This window comes from Saimiri boliviensis, chromosome 3 (assembly GCF_048565385.1).
Source record: "Saimiri boliviensis isolate mSaiBol1 chromosome 3, mSaiBol1.pri, whole genome shotgun sequence".
NCBI classification, from domain to species: domain Eukaryota; kingdom Metazoa; phylum Chordata; class Mammalia; order Primates; family Cebidae; genus Saimiri; species Saimiri boliviensis.
Window position 1 is genome coordinate 107,747,479 of NC_133451.1, and position 19,479 is coordinate 107,766,957.

At 37.9% G+C, this 19,479-nt stretch overlaps 1 protein-coding gene across 1 annotated transcript in view; it reads right to left on the bottom strand.

Moving 5' to 3' along the window:
• Positions 1-17,144, bottom strand: part of GPM6A (glycoprotein M6A) — a 367,742-nt gene extending 350,598 nt beyond the window's left edge. The window contains exon 1 of the mRNA XM_010344430.3: positions 16,991-17,144. Within this exon, the coding sequence (XP_010342732.1) occupies positions 16,991-16,994 (4 nt within the window). The 5' untranslated portion in view covers positions 16,995-17,144. The remainder of the gene's footprint in view (positions 1-16,990) is intronic.
• Positions 17,145-19,479: the final 2,335 nt, after the last annotated feature.

Sequence of the window (19,479 nt, forward strand, 5' to 3'; positions counted from 1 at the left end):
GAAAAGAGACTTTTAAATTTTTGTAGTACTTCATTGATATGTTTATCGCTGTTCTTAAAACATAACCTTTCTTACATTTTCCTGTTGTTTATAATCTCCCATGTATCATATTTTTCATCCCCACTGCTGCTGAAATGATCTTTTTAAGCTAACAATTTAAGTACCTTATTTCCCCGGCAAATATACAACAGTGCCTCTACAGGCTTCCTGCGCTAAAGGCCAACCATTGAACTTGTCAAAGAAGAGCCCCACCCCCAATCGATCTCTTGTTGATCAATGCACACCTCTCACATTTCTATACTCCAATCAACTGAGCTGCTTGCAATTCACTGAATACCTCATGCTTTTTTCACTTCAATGTTCTATTCCTACTACTCCTCTGGCTAGAATTCCTTTTCCTTGATCCATAACTCAGGCAAATAATTTCAAAGTTCTATGGATTAGCTCTAGCCTGCCTGTATGCATCCTTTACTGACATTTTAAAAGTAATTTCAACTACTGTCTTCTGCCCATATACACCATACAAAGTCCCACCTCAACATCTGTTATAGCATATAATTCCTACTGTTTTATTTTTATACCAGGTACCATATTTTATCTTTCTTTAGAAATGTCTAGCACTAAGCATTCTGTCTAGCAAATAGCAAGTTTAACAATTACTTGATGAATGAATTACAGAGATAGACTTAGCAAGCTCTGATTTTTAGGACCATCTCTAAGTGTCTTTTGACCAACACCTGGCTCTTAATTCTAGCTTCTTCCTAACAATCTTCATAAAATCTATAAGTGATCAGTTTATTCTCAAGAAAACACATGATTATAGCATGTACTGCTTTAGAAAAACAACCACTTGTGATTAAAGTCTGTCTTAAACTACAAATCTAAAGTTCTCTTTATGATAGATTTAAAAATAAATTAAGACTTAAAACTTAGTTAAGACAAACTTACTGTTGTAATAAAGTGTGTGTGGGGTGTGTGTGTGTGTGTGTGTGTGTGTGTGTGTGTGTGTATCTTTATATTAATTGAATACTCTCTCCTGGTCACTTTGTTAAGCTATTTTACTTATTTTCCCTCATTTATTCATCTCAACAACTCCATGAGTATTTATTATTTTTATTAGGCCTACAAATAAAATAAAAATAACTGAATTTAGGGATGTTATTCTTTATCCAATTTAGTGGATCAAGAAATTGAGGTCGGGCGCGGTGGCTCAAGTCTGTAATCCCAGCAATTTGGGAGGCCGAGGCGGGTGGATCACGAGGTCAAGAGATCGAGACCATCCTGGTCAACATGGTGAAACCCCCTCTCTATTAAAAACACACAAAAAATTAGCTGAGCATGGTGGTGCGTGCCTGTAATCCCAGCTACTCAGGAGGCTGAGGCAGGAGAATTGCCTGAACCCAGGAGACGGAGGTTGCAGTGAGCCGAGATCGCACCATTGCACTCCAGCCTGGGCAACAAGAGCGAAACTCCGTCTCAAAAAAAAAAAAAGAAAAAAAAAAAAGAAAGAAATTGAGAACAGATTGTTCTAAATGCTACAAAAGTGTCATGAATTTTCCAAGAAATTATGTTTTGTTTCAGGTTGCTTAGAAATTAATTAGTTGAATGCTATAAAATTTTCATTCAACTGATGTATAAAGTGAAATAATATAACTTTTTCCACCCATTAACCTGACTGAAAAATGTCTAAACTTTATAATTCCATACCACCAAAAAAGGTTTTATGTAGACAGAAATTACAATTATTTGTTACTTGTGAAAAGAGAAAAAAATCCATTTATACTTATAAATTATATAGTAGTAGAATTTAATACAAATAATCCCAAATCTACCTTTATCTAGAAAAATAAAATAGCCATAGCTATCTTCTTTCTAAACAATATTATTGACTCCAAAATATCCTGATTCTTTGTTGAAATGAACTTTTTGTAAGTATTTGTTGCCACGATAGCCCACTTCGATGCACTTCTCTTTGTTATTGCTGGGTATATTTAGAGCTTAGTAACCTAAGCAGTGGCACCCAACAACTTGGCAATTGATCATTTTAAAATTAAAAGATTAAGTCCACTGAAAGCGTAATTATGAAAACTGGGAAAAAAAAAAGGAGTACAAACAATTTCAGCTTACTTGTTCAGAAATGAACATTAGGAAAGAATGCTTAATCAACTCTACAAAATTGTTGTCCTATGAAAGAACACATTCATTTTCAGTAGGAGATGAAACTTTTTGTAGTCATATATTCAAAGACTAAAGAAACTTAATTGAGATGCCCAAAAGACAATAAGTAGGACTTGTTGCTATGACTCCAATGACCAGCATGCAGCTAATCGGCATCCATTGCGGTCACTGAAAAGGAACTGGCTATTTCAGTCCTTAGCTTTACTTCTAAAGATGCAGTGATCAAAACTGAAATTTGACCTAGAAGCTGTCATTGGTCTAAAGATGCATGACAAAAGATTTGGCAAGTGTTAATAAGAATAGAAAAACAACAACTAACAAAGCAGTTAGATTTTTCAAACTTTCAGGATGGTAAAGTGCAGCAAAAGCAGCCAAGAGCCTAACAGGCAAAGATTATACCCAATGTAGCGTGAGGGGCAGGCTCATTACTCTGATTTGTTGTCAATGGTAAAAGAGTAGATGTTTTTTCATACTAAACAGCTAATAAATAAACAGTGAGCTACAGCCACTGGGACAGAAGAAGAAAGCCAAGGACAAAGAAAACAGAAGGACTCAACTTGAGCAGAGCAAACAGCTACTTGTACCCCAATTCTGTAGTCCTTGGAGGAATTCGAAGTTCACATTAAAGCCATGCGTACCAGTAGGGCAATACTTCCTAATACGCATTTGCAACAAAAAAAGTCACCTGCACATTGCACCACATATCAACTAAAGAAGGCTTCAGTGTAAAATGAAAAGGCACCATTACAAATATCCTATTGGCTTTTTAAAAAAAATTACTATTCAGAATGCTTCGTTTTAATTATGCTGCATTTTATTTTAAATATTTTTTTATGAGTCCTTGATGTAGAAGATGAGAGAGAGAACTGAATGAGTCTTTCAACCTGAAGGATAATAGCCTCTTTAAACATTCATCATTTGAGATTCAAAACCCAAGAAAAAGCAGGAAAGGAAAAAATAGGGGGCAAAACAGAAGGACATGGAGGAAGGCCCCAGAATTACAGAGGCCTACGGACATTACTGCGAAATAAAGGGTGTCAAGAGAAAGGCATCTTTCTTCTTTAGCCCTCATCTCAATTAAGTCATACAAGTGTTAAAGTATTATGAATATGAAAATAAATTTTAATAATGCTAAATCATTTGTGATCTTAAAAAAAAAAAGCTGTTGGTATCCTGCCATTACCAACACTTAACTCTATCACATTTTCTGATAGCTAAAGTTTCTAGTTTTTAATTTTATAACTTAGTTTCATCGTTGTAATCATCCACTATGTTATTGTCTATAGTTGAATATGTTAAATTATTTTCTTTATAATCAGATATCTTTAATCTTTGGGTCAAATTTTATAAATTTCTTATTTTACCATGGCAGTCGGTGGGAAATAGAATCATAAAGGCTTGCATGGAGGTTCTGCTTAGTTAAGGAGTGAGACCAACTGCATAATCATAAACTGTTCTGTCATCTGTAAGATTCATCAACTTGCACAGCTTCCAGGGAGGACCACATGGGGTAGCAAGAAGTGATGGAAGATCTGTCTCTCTGAACAAGTAGATCAACAAGCAATTGTGAATCGCTGGGTTGACACAAGTCATACCAGATCAACCTCCTACTTAATAACGTGGGTTTTGATATGCACAGTTTAATTGGAAGTTACCAGAATTGTGAATACTTTACATTTGTTTGTGCTTGTTGTTGATGACTCCTTTCTTTCATCAGAATTCCAACTTCTGGTTTGTATTCTAACAAACAAAAAGATGATTTTTCTTCTCATTATCCCACATATTTTCTTCCTTTTTTTTTTTTTTCTTTTTTTTTTTTTTACATCTGTAACCAAATCTGCTCGGTCTCCATCACTTCCTGTAGGAAATGCTGCAATTGCATGATCGTGGAGTAGGACGATTTTTGTAATCCTTAATTATCAAGCCTTTCTCCGGTCTATACTGCAATAACCCAGCCTCATTTGGACAAAGGGCCCAGAGAGTCAAGAATATGTTCATAAGAATGGTGGGATCTCTGGATCATGTAGTCTAGATTGAGTAGAAAGAAAGCAATGATAGGTTGAAGCAGAGAGAAAGAAAATGGGACAAGTCTCTAAGGGCCCTATGAGGACAATGAGGTTTAGAGTTGGAGTAACAGGGCCAGAGGAAAGAAAGGATAAGAAGTGGGGGCTAGCAGAGCCCCGATGTTGCTCACCACCAAGGCACTAGGACTCACATTGTTTCTACAATTTATATTGGGGTGTGGCCCCATATCCCATTCCAGAGGTCATGGGTGTAAAACAATTCACTGTGAGAGATCTGGAGGGGAAGTGGACTCAGATGGGTCCCAGAGCATGCTTGTCCTCCTCCACAGCTTTCTTCCTGCTCTTCTTGGGCTGTTCCCACACTGTGCCTTTCCTACTTCCTGACAAAGTCATAAACCATCCAGCTTCTCATCCAGGTATTCATTCAGAAAGCTTCTCTTGATGACAGTAGGCTCCACTGAGTCCTCCATTCCTGACCAGTGGTTTTACCACTGGTTATATTTAATCTAGATCTCTAAATCTTAGAGATTTGTAACACAGTTTTCTGTGTGCAAGTTTCATATCTCCAATGAAAGCGTAAGTCCTTTAGAATCAGAAATTATACTTACCCCACGTCCTTTATTATGTCATTACATGCAGAGCAAGGGTGAGCATGTGATAGACCCTTTAGCAGACCTTAAGAAATACTTGTTCCATCAAGTCAATACTAAAATAAATTTAACTGCAGTAGTTTTTTTTTGTTTTTTTTTTTGTTTTTTTTTGTTTTTTTAACCAGGGAATTGTTGGTGGCCCTACCTACAATAATTCTGCCACAGTGATCCCAAGATGATACAATGAGATATGTGAATTATCACTGGTATTTTAAAATATTTGACCTTTCTTGAATTGAGTATCCCTTTACTGTCAGGTGATTTAAAGCAGGATAATTTATCATGTGCCATTGAATGAATGAAACTATTTGACACTAATTTTTGTAGTTATCTCTATGCCATTTATACCCAAAGAACCAACTATTTACAAATCATATAGTTATATTAATAGTTGCTCCATTTTTTTTCTTTAGAGGAATTTGATTTCTTATATATAATTAACAAATAACATTTTATTCTTTTTAAATATTTCTTTCTTCTTCTTTTTTTTTTTTTTTTTTTTTTTTTTTTTAAGATAGAGTTTTGCTCTTGTAGCCCAGACTGGAGTGCAGTGGCACGATCTCACTGCAACCTCTGCCTCCCAGGTTCAAGCGATTCTCCTGCCTCAGCCTACCAAGTAGCTGAAATTACAGGTGTGTGCAACCACACCCAGCTATTTTTATGTGTATGTGTGTTTTTAGTAGACATGGGGTTTCACCATGTTGGCCAGACTAGTCTCGAACTCCTGACCTCAAGTGACTCACCTGCCTCAGCCTCTCACAGTGCTGAGATTACACGTCTGCCTTAAATCTTTCTTTAGAAGGGGGAAAAATATGTAAAATAGTGAAAAAATGTATAACCTTGTCACACATGTCTCATATATCAAGTACATCCCTATGAATTTTTATCTTTTTGTACTATTTAGCAAAAAACTGAAAAAAGAATGCAGAAAATTCCCTGAGTATCCAGTGTTGAAGTTCATTATTTGCACTTCAAATCTAGATGGAAATAGTTTTCTTACTTTAATTTTAAAAAATTTTCTAAATATAATGTATCTCCAAAATTTTTTGAATGCACAATTCCATTCAGCACTTTTATTTATTTTTCTTAATAAAAGAAAGAGCAAACAAAAAATGTTACACCCAGAAAAAATAAGCCAGCACTGAGTTATATTTTATCAGATATTGTCTGTTCTATGCCCTGATAGTTCTTTAAAATAAAATTAAAACCACAATATATTAGTTTCAGATGTATAGACTAGGATTTAACCATGGTGGTCATTTTTACCTGGAGGTAACATTGCCAATGGAACAAACACCATTTCTAGGACTTGTAAAATGATTCACTTTAAATGGATCATTTCTAGGAATTGCAAAATGATTCCATTGTAACAACCACACAAAACAGTATCTTGTACTCACATATACAAAAATGAAACAAAGCAATCATAATGAAAAAGATAACTCCCCCTACACACACACACACACACACACACACACACACACACACACACACAGAAACATGTAAATAGCAACCTAAAAGTCTAGAGTTGTTGGCATAAAAAATATAAACTTACCTGTTAAAATGTATCAACTAGTTCCCTCACTAATTAATAAAATATTAATAATATATAATGAGTTATAAGTAAGTAAGGTACATGTAGCCTAAGAAAGCTTCAGATAATTCCTGGTAATATTGTATATTTGGTGCTTGCTGTGTTTCTATATTTTTCTTATCCTCACTTAATAAACAGAAAAAAAAAAAATCTAAATACGTGAAGAAAGAAAAATGCCCAAATCTTCTGGTTGAAGCCTTAGGTGTCTTTTCTGTCAGAAAGTCAGAATTGAAAACACAGAAGAATTACTAACAAGGAAAGATCTGTGTCAGTTTGAGAAATACTGCTATGGAGCATCATTTTCATAATTTAATGATCATGTGGGGTTCATCAAATTATGATTGATTGATTAGTTTATAGGCATCTAAAGAGCTGAGTGAAATCTTACCAGCTACTTAATCCAAGTCCTTTGTATATACCTCAGGCCCAAGGTGGCACAGATCAATAATAGTGAGTTACTGAGATAAGAACAATTATCTCCTGACTCCTAATGTAGTGATTATTTAAGCACAGTATGCTTCATCTCTGTTGATTCGTTTCAGAGTTTGAATATAGGTCATATATTGATCTATGTATTTCTAAATACATTAAAGTATAAATTGTCTTTATAAATAAAATACAAGAAAAATGATCACAATGCAGTTTTCAGAACAGACCCATAAACCAAGTTTACTAGACATACTGTATTATATCACAATTTAAATCAGTCAAGAAGCATATCTTATCATTTAAAAACCTCAAATGCCATCAAATATTCTTAGACAGTTTTTTAAACTTTTAAAACTATATTTAAATAATTTACATGAATATTATTAGATCATTTTGTAGTAACTTGCTCAGGGATTCTACTATTCCATGGCACTTTCATTCTCTGCCTTTCTCTTAGATCATTCCCCTTCTTAAATCATGAAACGATTCTTTTCTACCCAACAAAAATCTTTGCTTGAACTTGTATCCATCCAAATTTCCTCCTACCCTCCTTCCTTTCCTCTTTCCCTCCCCTCTCTCCCTCCTTTCTTCCTTGGATTTCTTTCCTTCTCTTTTTTTCTAGTCCTTGTAAACTGGTCTACGAGAGCAGACTTGTGTCTTCACTCCTTCACTAAAAATGCTTTGATTTCAATATGCTGGTATCAATGAAAAACCCTTAAAGCAAAATATATTGTATTCCTTTCTGTTCCTTCTGTTGCGCTGAATATTTTACGTCATTCATTTCTTAATGCTCATCATGACTGGTCGTTAGAGAAATGCAAAGCAAAACCACATTGAGATACCATCTCACGCCAGTTAGAATGGTGATCATTAAAAATTCTGGAGACAGCAGATGCTGGAGAGGATGTGGAGAAATAGGAACACTTTTACACTGTTGGTGGGAGTGTAAATTAGTTCAACCATTGTGGAAGACAGTGTGGCGATTCCTCAAGGACCTAGAAAAAGAAATTCCATTTGACTCAGCAATCCCATTACTGGGTATATATCCAAAGGATTATAAATCGTTCTGTTATAAAAACACACGCACAAGTATGTTCATTGTAGCACTGTTTACAATAGCAAAGACCTGGAACCAACCCAGTTGTTTATATGTAGATAAACAACTCTTTTTTTCTTTGATTCTTCTGAACCTGCACTAACTCTAACTCTGCCTCATCTACTTTTCAGCTGAAAGGTCCTTCTTGCCTTAACGTTCGAGGTCCTTCTTGCCCTAGTGTTTCTTTCACAAGGGCCTTTGGTCTAGCGTTGACTCCCTCCCACAGCTGTTTTCTAAACCCTATTCTGAACAGATACACTCATTCCACAGTTTGTCTTCTTTCTTGTCTCCTGCAATGACCAATATTAAATAAATTATACTTTTTAAAGGGCTAAAAATTTGTATTTTTGTATCTAAGTTAGCAAAGTAGGCAGTCTAGACAAATAGCTTAATGATAAAAGTATTTGTCGGTTTCTTTGTCAATTGCCTAGAAGTTGTTGCCTTCAGAGTCTGGACATGACCCCAGATAATGAAAGAAAAAATACACATCTACAAACAACTATAATGCAAGGAGGAAACAGCTGCCATAGCAGACACAGAGAGACAGAAAAGAAAGACTTTCATGAGATGCATGTGTTTACCAAACGCCAGGCATCTGTGCAATATACTTACAGCTTTACCACATTTTCCTAGCAATGTGTAAAACTGTAATAATAATCAAATATTTATGTTATTCACATTCCTTTTCCAGTATCCCTTCGTTTTCTACAAACATCATTCCAAGATAGATATTAGAGAGAAAGGAGAGTTTGAATCTATTGAGGCTGAAGGACTAAAGGGATAGCTAGGTGAAGACAGCTGACAGGCATAGATATGCAGATTTGAGAGTTACATTAACATAAATGACACTGAAACTATAAGACAGGAGGTCGCTGGTAATTTTCAGAGGAGGGGTTTCAGTAAACTCTGGAGAACATAGCCCAATAAGGTTGATGAGTGACTGATGAAAAAGAGAGACAGCAACTATAGAAACACTATTAGTAAGTTTAATAGTGAAATGAATCAGAAATGCAATGGTAATTCCAAGAGGTGGCTCTTGGTAATATTAGGACCAGGATTAAAAAATAATAAATAATGCAGGCATGCCTTAGAGGTGTTTGGGGTTGGGTTCTAAACAACTGCAATAAAGCAAACATCACAATAAGGCAAATCACGTGAAGTTTTTGATTTCCCAGTGCATATAAAAGTTATGTTTACATTATGCTAAAGTCTATAAAGTGCACAATAGCATTCTGTCTAAAAAAAAAAAGAAAGAAAAACCAATATGCATACCTTAATTTTACAATATTTTATTGCTTAAAAAAAGTGCTTACAATCATCTGAGCCTTCAGCAAGTCATAATCTTTCTGCTGGTGGACGGTCTTGCCTCCCTGTTGATAGCTGCTGACTCATCAGGGCGGTGGTTGCTGAAGGTGGCTGGGCAATTTCTTAAAATATGAATTGTATTTGTCTTATTTTAAGGCAATAAAATTGCTGCATCAATTGACTTTTCATTTCATGAAAGATTTCTCTGTAACACGTGATGCTGTTGGATAGCATTTTACTCACAGTAGAAGTTCCAAAATTGGAGTCAATCCTCTCAAATCCTATTGCTGCTTTATCAACGAAGTTTATGTAGTATTCTAAAACCTTTGTTTCATTTCAACACTGTCACTGTTACCAGAAGTAAATTCCAATCTAAGAAACCGCTTACATCATTTATCTGTAAAAAAACTTCTCATCCATTCAAGTTTCATCATGACATTGTAGCAATTCAGTCACATCTTCAGGCTCCACTTCAAATTCTAGTTCTCTTGCTGTTTCCACCACTTGTGAAGTTACTTCCTCCACTGAAGGCTTGAGCCCCTCAAGGTTATCCATGAAGACTGGAATCAATCTATTCCAAACTGAAGTTAATACTGATATTTGATCTCCTCCCATGGATCATGAATGTTCTTATTGACATCTAGAATGGTAAATTCTTTCCAGAAGGTTTTCAATTGACTCTATCCAGATCTATTAAAGGAATCATTGTGTATGGCAGCTATTGCCTTATGAAATACAGTTCTTACATAATAAGACTTGAAAGTGGAAAATACTCTGTGATCCTTTAAATTTGTTTAGAAACACGGTATCTACGAAGCACAATAAAGTGAAGTGCCTTCATATAAGGCATACCCTGTCTTATTGAAGGTGATCTAAGTAAAGAAATAACAGTTGTAATGAGTAGCTAAGTCAGCTTGGAAGGAAGGCATTCTGCAGTCAGTTCTCATTACATGCCCCAGACTTCCTGCCCCCAAATCAATGGTATTGCATGTTAAAATTGCAGGTCTAGCTCTTGAGCCCAAGCCTTCTGAATCTGAGTCTTGGGAGTTGGGAACCAGGAATCAGTTTTTATATATGCTTTAAATTATTCTAGCTAGACAATAAAATTAGAGGTTCTACAATAAGAAAGTTCATAAAACTAGCAAGATATTTTTCTTTTGTTATTACTGTATATTATATAAGCATATCTTACATATCTTAGAATAAATAGTGAGTGAATATCTTAAACTGGAAAAGCATTTGTTTTATCATACTACTTTCTAGAATTAACACATTACTCTGGTTATGTCGTTCATATAGGTCAAGGCTTCATTTCTCATTGGGATGTGGTTTTGTTTGCTTGGTATATCATGGATAGTTAGCATCAAGTATATGGCTTTGCACTGTCTACCCTCATCTCCTCACCTCTTATCAAACAGTTGTAAACGGAATGACCTCAAGTCAAAAAAGCTGAAACACAGTAATGTTTTTTAAGGCCTCTAAATTTCTAGGTTGAAACTTATTCTGTCCTGGATAATTTAAAACCATATAATGTACCCTAATTATCCTTTGTTTTTCAATTGCCTAGGAGAAAGGCCTCTGTTTTTTGTAATCACAGAGACAGCTCTAACTTTGTCAGATAAAGTTAACAGTAAAAGGAGATATACATGAAGAGTTTTGTTAAGTGGAACTTTATTTAGTTAATTAAATACTTCTCTTCGAAAGAAAAGTATGATGAAGACTTTAGTGACACTATACCAATTCCAATTTTGTATTTTGTAAAACTAACACATTCTTGAAAAATAAAGCAACCTCCTAAACAGTTCACTACAAAGCATCTAGTTTATTGTGACAAGAGGATATTGAGCAAAGGATTTATGCTAATTGACCTACATTCCAATTTATAACCAACTCCATTCCAAATAAAGTGAACCGTACTTTACAATAGCCTTAGAAACCTCAGATTCAAGGGAAAATAAGAAAGATTAGCTGATTTTATTTGAAACAATTTTGAGTAGAGCTTATCCCAGTATTCTGCCAACACATTTCCACGCAGGCATGAATTTCCACACTCAAATGTTTTGCTGTGAAATTTTAGTGTGACTGTTTAGATTTCTTCCAGTTTCTGATTAAAAATTTAGTCTTTAATCATGTTTTTCTGAGAATTTGTACTGAGTTTTCAATTGTAAACCCAATGTGAAGCACACTTAACAAGACAGCTCTTTTAGGAATGAGATGAATTAGTCGGCTACCCTAAATTTCTCCTTTCCACATGTGAGCAGGCTGTTCCTCCCATCAAGAGGGCAGCCCTGATCTCCCTCCCCTGGAATCTTCCTGTTCCCGATGACTCTCGTGTGGCCCATAGAATGCAGGAAAAGTGATGTCCTGGGACTTCTGATGCTAGATCATAAGAATCTTTGCAGTTTTTACTTGAGTTTTTTCAAACACTCATTCTTGGGATGCTGCCTCTTGGAAACTAGCCATCATTCTGTGGAAAACTCAAGCCACTTCAGGACAGTTTGAGATAATGTCGTTGTCAACAACTGGCATCAACCTCCAGCTATATATGTGAGCTCTCTTGGACAACCAGTCAAATTCTGTCTTCAGACGGCTGAATCCCCTGCTGACATCAGGTTTCCAAGGCAGGAAACTTCAAATGAGAATTGCTCAGCAGACAGTCAGCCTTCAGAACCATCAATGATAATAATAAATTGTTTTAACCCACTGGTTTGGGAGATCATTTTATACAGCAATAAATGCTCAGAACATGAGTTTTATCTTACTCTGCTGAGGTTGGGACTCTTATCAGACCTTGTAATTTTCTAAGGAAAATAACACACAAGAAGCCAAATGATCAAAAGTATTATCCAGTACTCTAGCATCATAAAAGTATTATCCAGTACTCTAGCATCATAAAAGTATTCTCGATTTGCTTAATGGGAATAACTTCATCTTATCTTCTTTACATTTTTTTCTCTAATGATTCCTGGATCAAGATCTGAGCTACAGAAATTTATAGAACCTTGCCCAATCCTCTCATCAAACAAATGAGGAAGCAGGGTCCCAAAGATTTATAAGACCCATTGAAAGACATAAGAGATTATCATCAGACGCATCTCCTATTTCAAACCTTGGCTCTTGTACCTTGCTCATAACTGTGCCTAGAGTGTCATCGTTTTTCTAAAAAAAAGATATGAGCTCAAGTCAATACTGTGTGTCATTAATCTGTGTCTAAATTTGCAAACAGCTTTACAGATACTTAACAAACTCTATTGTTACTGAAATTGAGTAAGAGCAAAATATTTCTATTGATATTTTTCTCTTGTCAAAATGTGTAGACTCTTGGATCTAACACGGAATGTTTAAGTTGCCAACATTTCACTGTTCTCATGTTAGGGCATTTAGTACACATCATGTGGCTAGTCTCCCTCTTCAATCAAACAGGGTTTATCCTTTCCCTCCCTGCCTCTCAACCAGTACTCCTTATACTCACACTTTCAAATAGATAATTCAGTTTATGGGATTTCCGCTCACTAAATGTTGGTCACCTTTTCATCTTTGTTTTCTTTCTTGTTCCTGTGATCTAATTAAATTATCACTGTGTGTTCCTAACATACTAAATATTTATGTTTAGATATCTTGCTATCACCTTTTTTTTTTCTTTTTGTTTGAGACTGAGTCTCTCTCTGTTGTCCAGGCGGGAGTGTAATGGTGCAATCTTGGCTCACTGCCTCATGGGTTCAAGCGATTCTCGTGCCTCAGCTTCCCAAGTAGCTGTGATTATAAACGCGTGCCACAACACCCGACTATTTCTTGTGTTTTTAGTAGAGACGGTCTCCCTAAGCTGCTCAGGCTGGTCTCAAACACCTGGCTTCAAGTGATCTACCCACCTTGGCCTGCCTCCCAAAGTGCTGGGATTACAGGTTTAGCCACCGCACCCGGCCTTGCTATCACTTGTTAATAACATTTCAAATATGAAATTCATTTCCCTTCCAAAACATGCAGAAAATAAACATTTGGTTTATCCTTTAAGTATTCTATCAAGGGACTCACTACTTCCCCAGTTTTCAAGATTTCAAACTTCTAGATAAAATCTTCTATTCATTCTTTTACTGCTTCATTGCCTAATTTTATAGTTTTTTTGTTTGGCCTATCTCTCATTTGTCTTTTGCTCTCCAGTTCCACTGGCATAGACATATATCATAGTCTATTATTATCATATTACATATATATATCATATAATATTATTCCCATACTGGTTTAGACATGTATCATATTAACCCAGGATTATTGTGAAAATTGGGTCTGTCCTCTTCAACTTATTCTGTTTAAAACAACATTTTCCACTTATCTTCCTTAATCACTAATCTCATTATGTCTTTCCTGCTCTAAAACCTTCCATGACATCCTACTTCCTATCATGTAAATTCTAAACTCATCTCATTGCTTTTACAGGCTCTCAAAAATCAAATCCCATCCTGTCAATCCCGCTCCATATCTTACTGTTCCCCAAACTCACCTCCTTACTGCCTACAAGGAGCTCCTTCTTCTGCCTAGAACCACTTCCCTTCCAAATGTTTTTCATTCCTCCAAGCCAGGTTCAGTACCACTCCCATTAAACTTTTCATAATATCTGTCAAACCAAATCATATTCAACATCATTTTTTAAACTAAACAATAATCAGTGGTCTCATAGTGAAATATATGTGGTCAAGTAGAACAATAAGTGTGTTTAGGAAATAAATTTAAAATATTCCTGACCTATCTTTCCAATGGAGCCTGAAATTCCACAATTAGAGATTTGCAGGTTAAAGTTCACCTTGAAGTTAAAATGTAAATACTCTTAGCAATGGTTAGCCCTGCATTTTTTTTTTTAAGTGTGAACTATTTTGTTGTATCCTTTCTGCAGAGTATCATTTTGGAGTGGAGGAAAAACCCTCCTGCATACCTACACAAGCCGAGGGCATCAATAAGGAAATCAAACAATAAAAGGAAAAGATGCCAAAATTGCTATTTGCCTACTTTGCAAATAACTTTTTTTTTTACATTCAGCCTTATGCATTATGAAGATGAAGACTATAAATTATTCAGAATATTTGATTAACCAATTACTCTCATTCTTCCACAATGCTAGAGTTCAGATTTCTTCTTCTGAGACAAATGAGAATTGATTGCTACAGTCATCCCCATGGCACTATCTTCCTTTCTTTAAGTGATAAATTTTAGTTGTCATGATACCAAAAAAAAAAAAAAAAAAAAATGAATTCCATCTGTTGGCGCAATCCAGCATTCTCCTAAGAGAATTTTCCCTCTTACCCTAGCAATTTGGACTCCAGTGCTAAACTCCCTACCATCCCTTCTACAACTACATAGAAGAGGTTCTAAGTAGTGAAGTTTTGTTTTTCACAAGTAAATTAAAAGCAAGAAGAGAAATATGGCCTTAAGTGGCCAAATGTTTTCTATTTCCTGTAGGCACTTCCTTCCCGCTTTCCCCCTTCGCTTCTCACTGCTTATTGGCACTTCCTGTTCTCTGGCCAGCATGCTTGAATCTTGGTCCTGAGTTCTGGCTTCATGCTCTCACTCTCCCTTGCTACACGTTGGTTCTTTTCTCTACTTCCCTCACCTCTAGCTTCCTCACTTGCTTCTTTTACCTCCACCTAAAGAGAGTTCAGGAATACTTCTAATCTCTCCTACCAGGCCCCTGAGTACATGAGTTTTAATGACCTCAATTACAATAGGAAAAATGTAATCCACTTCTGGCCGAAGAAAGAACAGAAAAATTTTAGGTATCTGTCAGATTACAGACAGGAAAGAGAGCTTCTAAGAGTTACAGACCAAGCTTTGGATCGGATCCTGACAACTCAGCTGTTAACTTCATACCAACCCCCACAACACCTTCGTATAATAAGGAACGATTGATGATTATCCATGGACATTGAAGTAAAATCCAGGAAAAATTGTTTCCATTATAGTATGGAAATGGAAATTAAAGAAATGATTAACTTTGAAATTATGAATACCTTACTTTTGATAGCCAGTCCTCTGGAGCTTGAGGTGGAGCTTGAGGTTACAAAGGTAAATTATGTAATTCTTTCTAGATATTTTATTATGTTGGATCCAAATGGCATCTTAATGCTGTTACTAGAGCTAATGAATACATTACATGAAGTCAATTATTTTGACTTTCCATTTGTGACAGCTTTTCTTCTGTGTGAGCATATAAACAAGAGTTTATAGGCTCCGTGCAACCAAATTTAAAAAAAAAAAAAAAAAAAGCCTGAAATACTCTCTGCTACACTTGGGAAAATGTTTCATCTTTCTTTTTTAACCTGAAAATACTCCTTCCTTTTCAGAAAACATTTAGACAGTCCTTCTTAAGACCATTTCCAACACTGTTTACACAAAGGCCCTGAAAACGGGTCCTTCTAAGACTCTTCCAAGGGTCAAGCAAGAAGAGACTATGAATGGCTTGATCACAGCTAACATTCATAGGCAAAAATGTCCTCAGCTTTCTCTTTTTTCCTTTCTTCCAAGTTGGCTAGTGTCTATGAACTCCAGTGATTAGTAGTCAAAGCAACCTCTAACCCTTGAGCCTGTGGGAATATAGGAATTTCAACCCCAGCACGTCAGTCCTCAAAGCCTCCTTTACTCTGGAAGAAATCCCTCACAACAAAGGACAAGGGAGAGGCCCGGGAGAGGGGCGCCCGGGGGGCTTGGGCTGGAAGCAGTGAGCGCGCTGGGGTTGGAGGGTACCTGGGGCTGCGGGCAGGCGGAGCGCAGTCTGTGACTCGAAGAGCAGCGTCGCCCCTGCGCCTTTGGAGACGCCAGTCCCGGGGTGGGGGAGCTTTCTCCTCCCCAGCCTCCCCCTGGCTCCTCGAGGTTCACTCGTGGGCCCCTGCGTCCTAGTGCTGGGTTTGAATCGGCTATTTCACCCCTAGTTCCTCCTCCCCTCCGCCACACACAACCACGTTCCTGGGGCTGTTCCAAGCTGCCGCCGCTAAACGCCGAACCAGCGGACCCTGCCTGGAAACTCAAGCGAAGCTGAACTGCGCCCAACCCGGCGGTCCAGTGACCCGAGCCCGTACGGACGCGCCTTTCACCACGCTGTCTACACCCGGGTCGAATTTAGGAAGAATCAGCCTTCAGCCTCAGCCCCAGACCTTTTGTGCGCACGGGCGCTGCGTTTGGACCGGGACTGGAAACTGTGCCCGGTCTCGCCTGGCCCCCGCACCTTCCTCTGCTCAAACCTGTACCAAGTGGAAGTTTGAGGAAGTTTCCATTTCTCGCGCCCCGTCTCAACTTGCTCCCCAAAGAGAACAGAAAAACGTGGGAACTCGAGAGGACGGAGATCTCCCTGGAATCCGCTGGCTCTTCGGATCCTGGGTCTCTTCGTCTCTCTTTATTCCCCAGATACCGCCCCAAGCGCGGCAGACGGGACCCCCAGGTCTGAGTCCTGGGGCCGGCGCAGAGGATCGGCTGGGCGCAGCCCCCCACGCTCCCGGCCCACTGTGAGCAGCCGGGCACCTTCCCTCGCCCCCAGGTGCCACCCCAGCGCCGTCGCCCCACTCCAGGAGAGAAGTCCAGAGACAAGCGGGGAAGCTGGGGGAATGGGGGTTGGAGGATAAAGCCGGGACGGACGCAGTCTGAGACCAAGAAACGTTCATTTTCTTTCTATAACGCCCATTCCCGAGGCCGAGCCTTTGGGCGGAGTGTCCATGCCCGCGCGTGCACTCACCCATGGCCCAGGTCCTGCTTCTCTGCGGTCCCCGGAGGAGAGCGAGTGACCAGGCGCTGAGCGGGGCCAAGTTCTCCGAGCCGTGCTCGGCCTCCTCGCGCCCCGGCAAGTGACAGCCTCGCCCCTCCCAGCGGAGACAACTCGCCGGGCGCCTGGTGACTCTGCGGGCGCGCAGACCCCTCCCTCTTTCCACCTGCCGCCTCTGGTCGGAGCGCGCTGCCCTCCCCTTCACTGAGCGCCTCCTCCCCAGAGGCCCCCACCCCGCCCCCTTTCACTCTCAGGAGACGCACGTGCAAAGTCTTTCTCCCAAATACATTGAATGCACATCACACACACGTTGTCGCAGCACACCGCAACCGACTCGGTAGCCAAGATGCCTAAGTGGAGTCTGGAAACAGATTATTCCAAAAGACAGGCTTGAAATGATGACTTTATGTTTCCTTGTCTTCTGTGTACCATTTTGTTTCTTAATTATAATATTAATAAAGAAAAGAGGAAGAAACGATCCTCACTTTAATTTATACTTTGTCATCTCCTCTTTCTTCTACATAAAATATGTTTCTGTAATTGGACAAGGTTATAAAGTCCTAGAAACTATACACATACACACACACACACACACACACACACACACACACACACACATCATAATAATAATAATATGCAGAAATCACCTGGAAAATAAACAACTCAATCCAAGAGGCAGTTGATGAGGCTGAAAGAATACAGGACTTGACAGTTGAGAGGACAAGTTGTAATCCTGGCTCATTTCCTAATTTCTAAGATGAAGGATCTGGAAAAAGTGATCTCTAAGGTCTCGTCAAGCTAAAAAAAAAATTATATAATTCTATGGCTTATTGACCTAGTTCTTTCAAGATTCATACTGGAGGAGTTATTTCAGTCAGTCAGTCCCCAAAGTATCTTATGCTGCCTTTTCATGCAAAGCACACCCAAAAGTATACATATTTATGCTGCCAGCCAGTGGAAAAATGAAATGGACATGACTGCTTACCTTTACGAACATTGCTACCTAAGGGGGAAAAGATGATCTGAAAAAATAAATAAGAATATTTTAGCAGAATGCATGGATAAATGCAGAGCATATCATTAAAATGCCACAGAAACATCTGCACAGCTTTTTCTCGTGTAATGGAAGAGGTGTACTCCCGGCAGGGGCGTTGTAGATGCACTTCAGTTACAAGGGATTACAGTTATTCTTATGAGAGGGGAATGGAAATAGTCAATAAAAATTAAAAGTGTTCAACATAACATTTGGAAATGCATCACCATTCTGGAAACTGACTAACATAAACTGTGACTGAAGCAGAGAGTAACAGTAATACATCTGTTCAGTAAAGATAAATTGGTGGCTCACACCTGCAGTCCCAGCAGCACTTCAGGAGGCTGAGGCAGGCATATCACCAGAGCTCAGGAGTTTGAGAACAGCCTGGGCAACATAGTGAGACCTCATCTCTACAAAATCAAACAAAAAAATTAGCTAGGTATGGCGGTGCATGCCTGTAGTCCCAGCTACTTGGGAGGCTGAGGTGGGAGGATTGCTTGATCCTGGGAGGTTGAGGCTTCAGTGAGCCAAGATTGCACCACTGCACTTCAGCCTGGGAAACAGAGTGAGACCCTGACTAAAAAAAAAAAAAAAAAAAAAAAAAAAATTTTGGAGATTAATTATTCATAAGCTGAGTTTTAGGATCACTGCAGACATCTTACCAGCCTATTTCCTGAAGACTTATTCAAAATAATATTTGAATTCTAAAAATTAGAACTATTTTTTGTTTTTTCCCCATGGGATTGTATCATAATCCTGAAATACAAAGTAATAATTATAACATAAACTGAGTACCGTGTGCTAAGTGTCAGGCATTGTTCTAAAGGCTTCTGTTAGCTAATATGATTCTCACAACAAAAGGAAAATACTGTTATCCCCACTTTACAGAGGAGGGAATTAATCCCTAAAGAGATTAAGCACTTGCCCAAATTCTCATAATAAATGGAAATGCAAAATTCATGCCCAAGACAAAAGACTCCAGAGTCCATAATCTTAGTCAGTTAACCACATAGTTTCTCAGTATCAAACTGGTTTGCCACGTGCTTGAGAAAGATGGTGCTATCTTTCAACACTAAATATAATTCATAAATATTTTTAACATTCCCAGTAAAATATGTGAAATGTGGAATACACTAAAGATACAAATCATTATACACTTGCTTTTAATCATCAAAATCATGATGTTGTCTTTCTTTTGGCATAAGTGAATAGATCAATATGTTGATGTTTAATTCATTTATCTTCCAGTGATGATGGAAGCGGTGTCAGTATCCTAGATCTCAGGTAGAGAGAGGCCATTATCTCACGTGAAATGTAGTAAGTTACAGAATTTTATGTGGGAATTCAATAAAAATACGTAAATTAATTCATTATCCCAGTTACTACCTTATATTTTACTCTGCTTATCCAGTATTTCTGCCTTCTC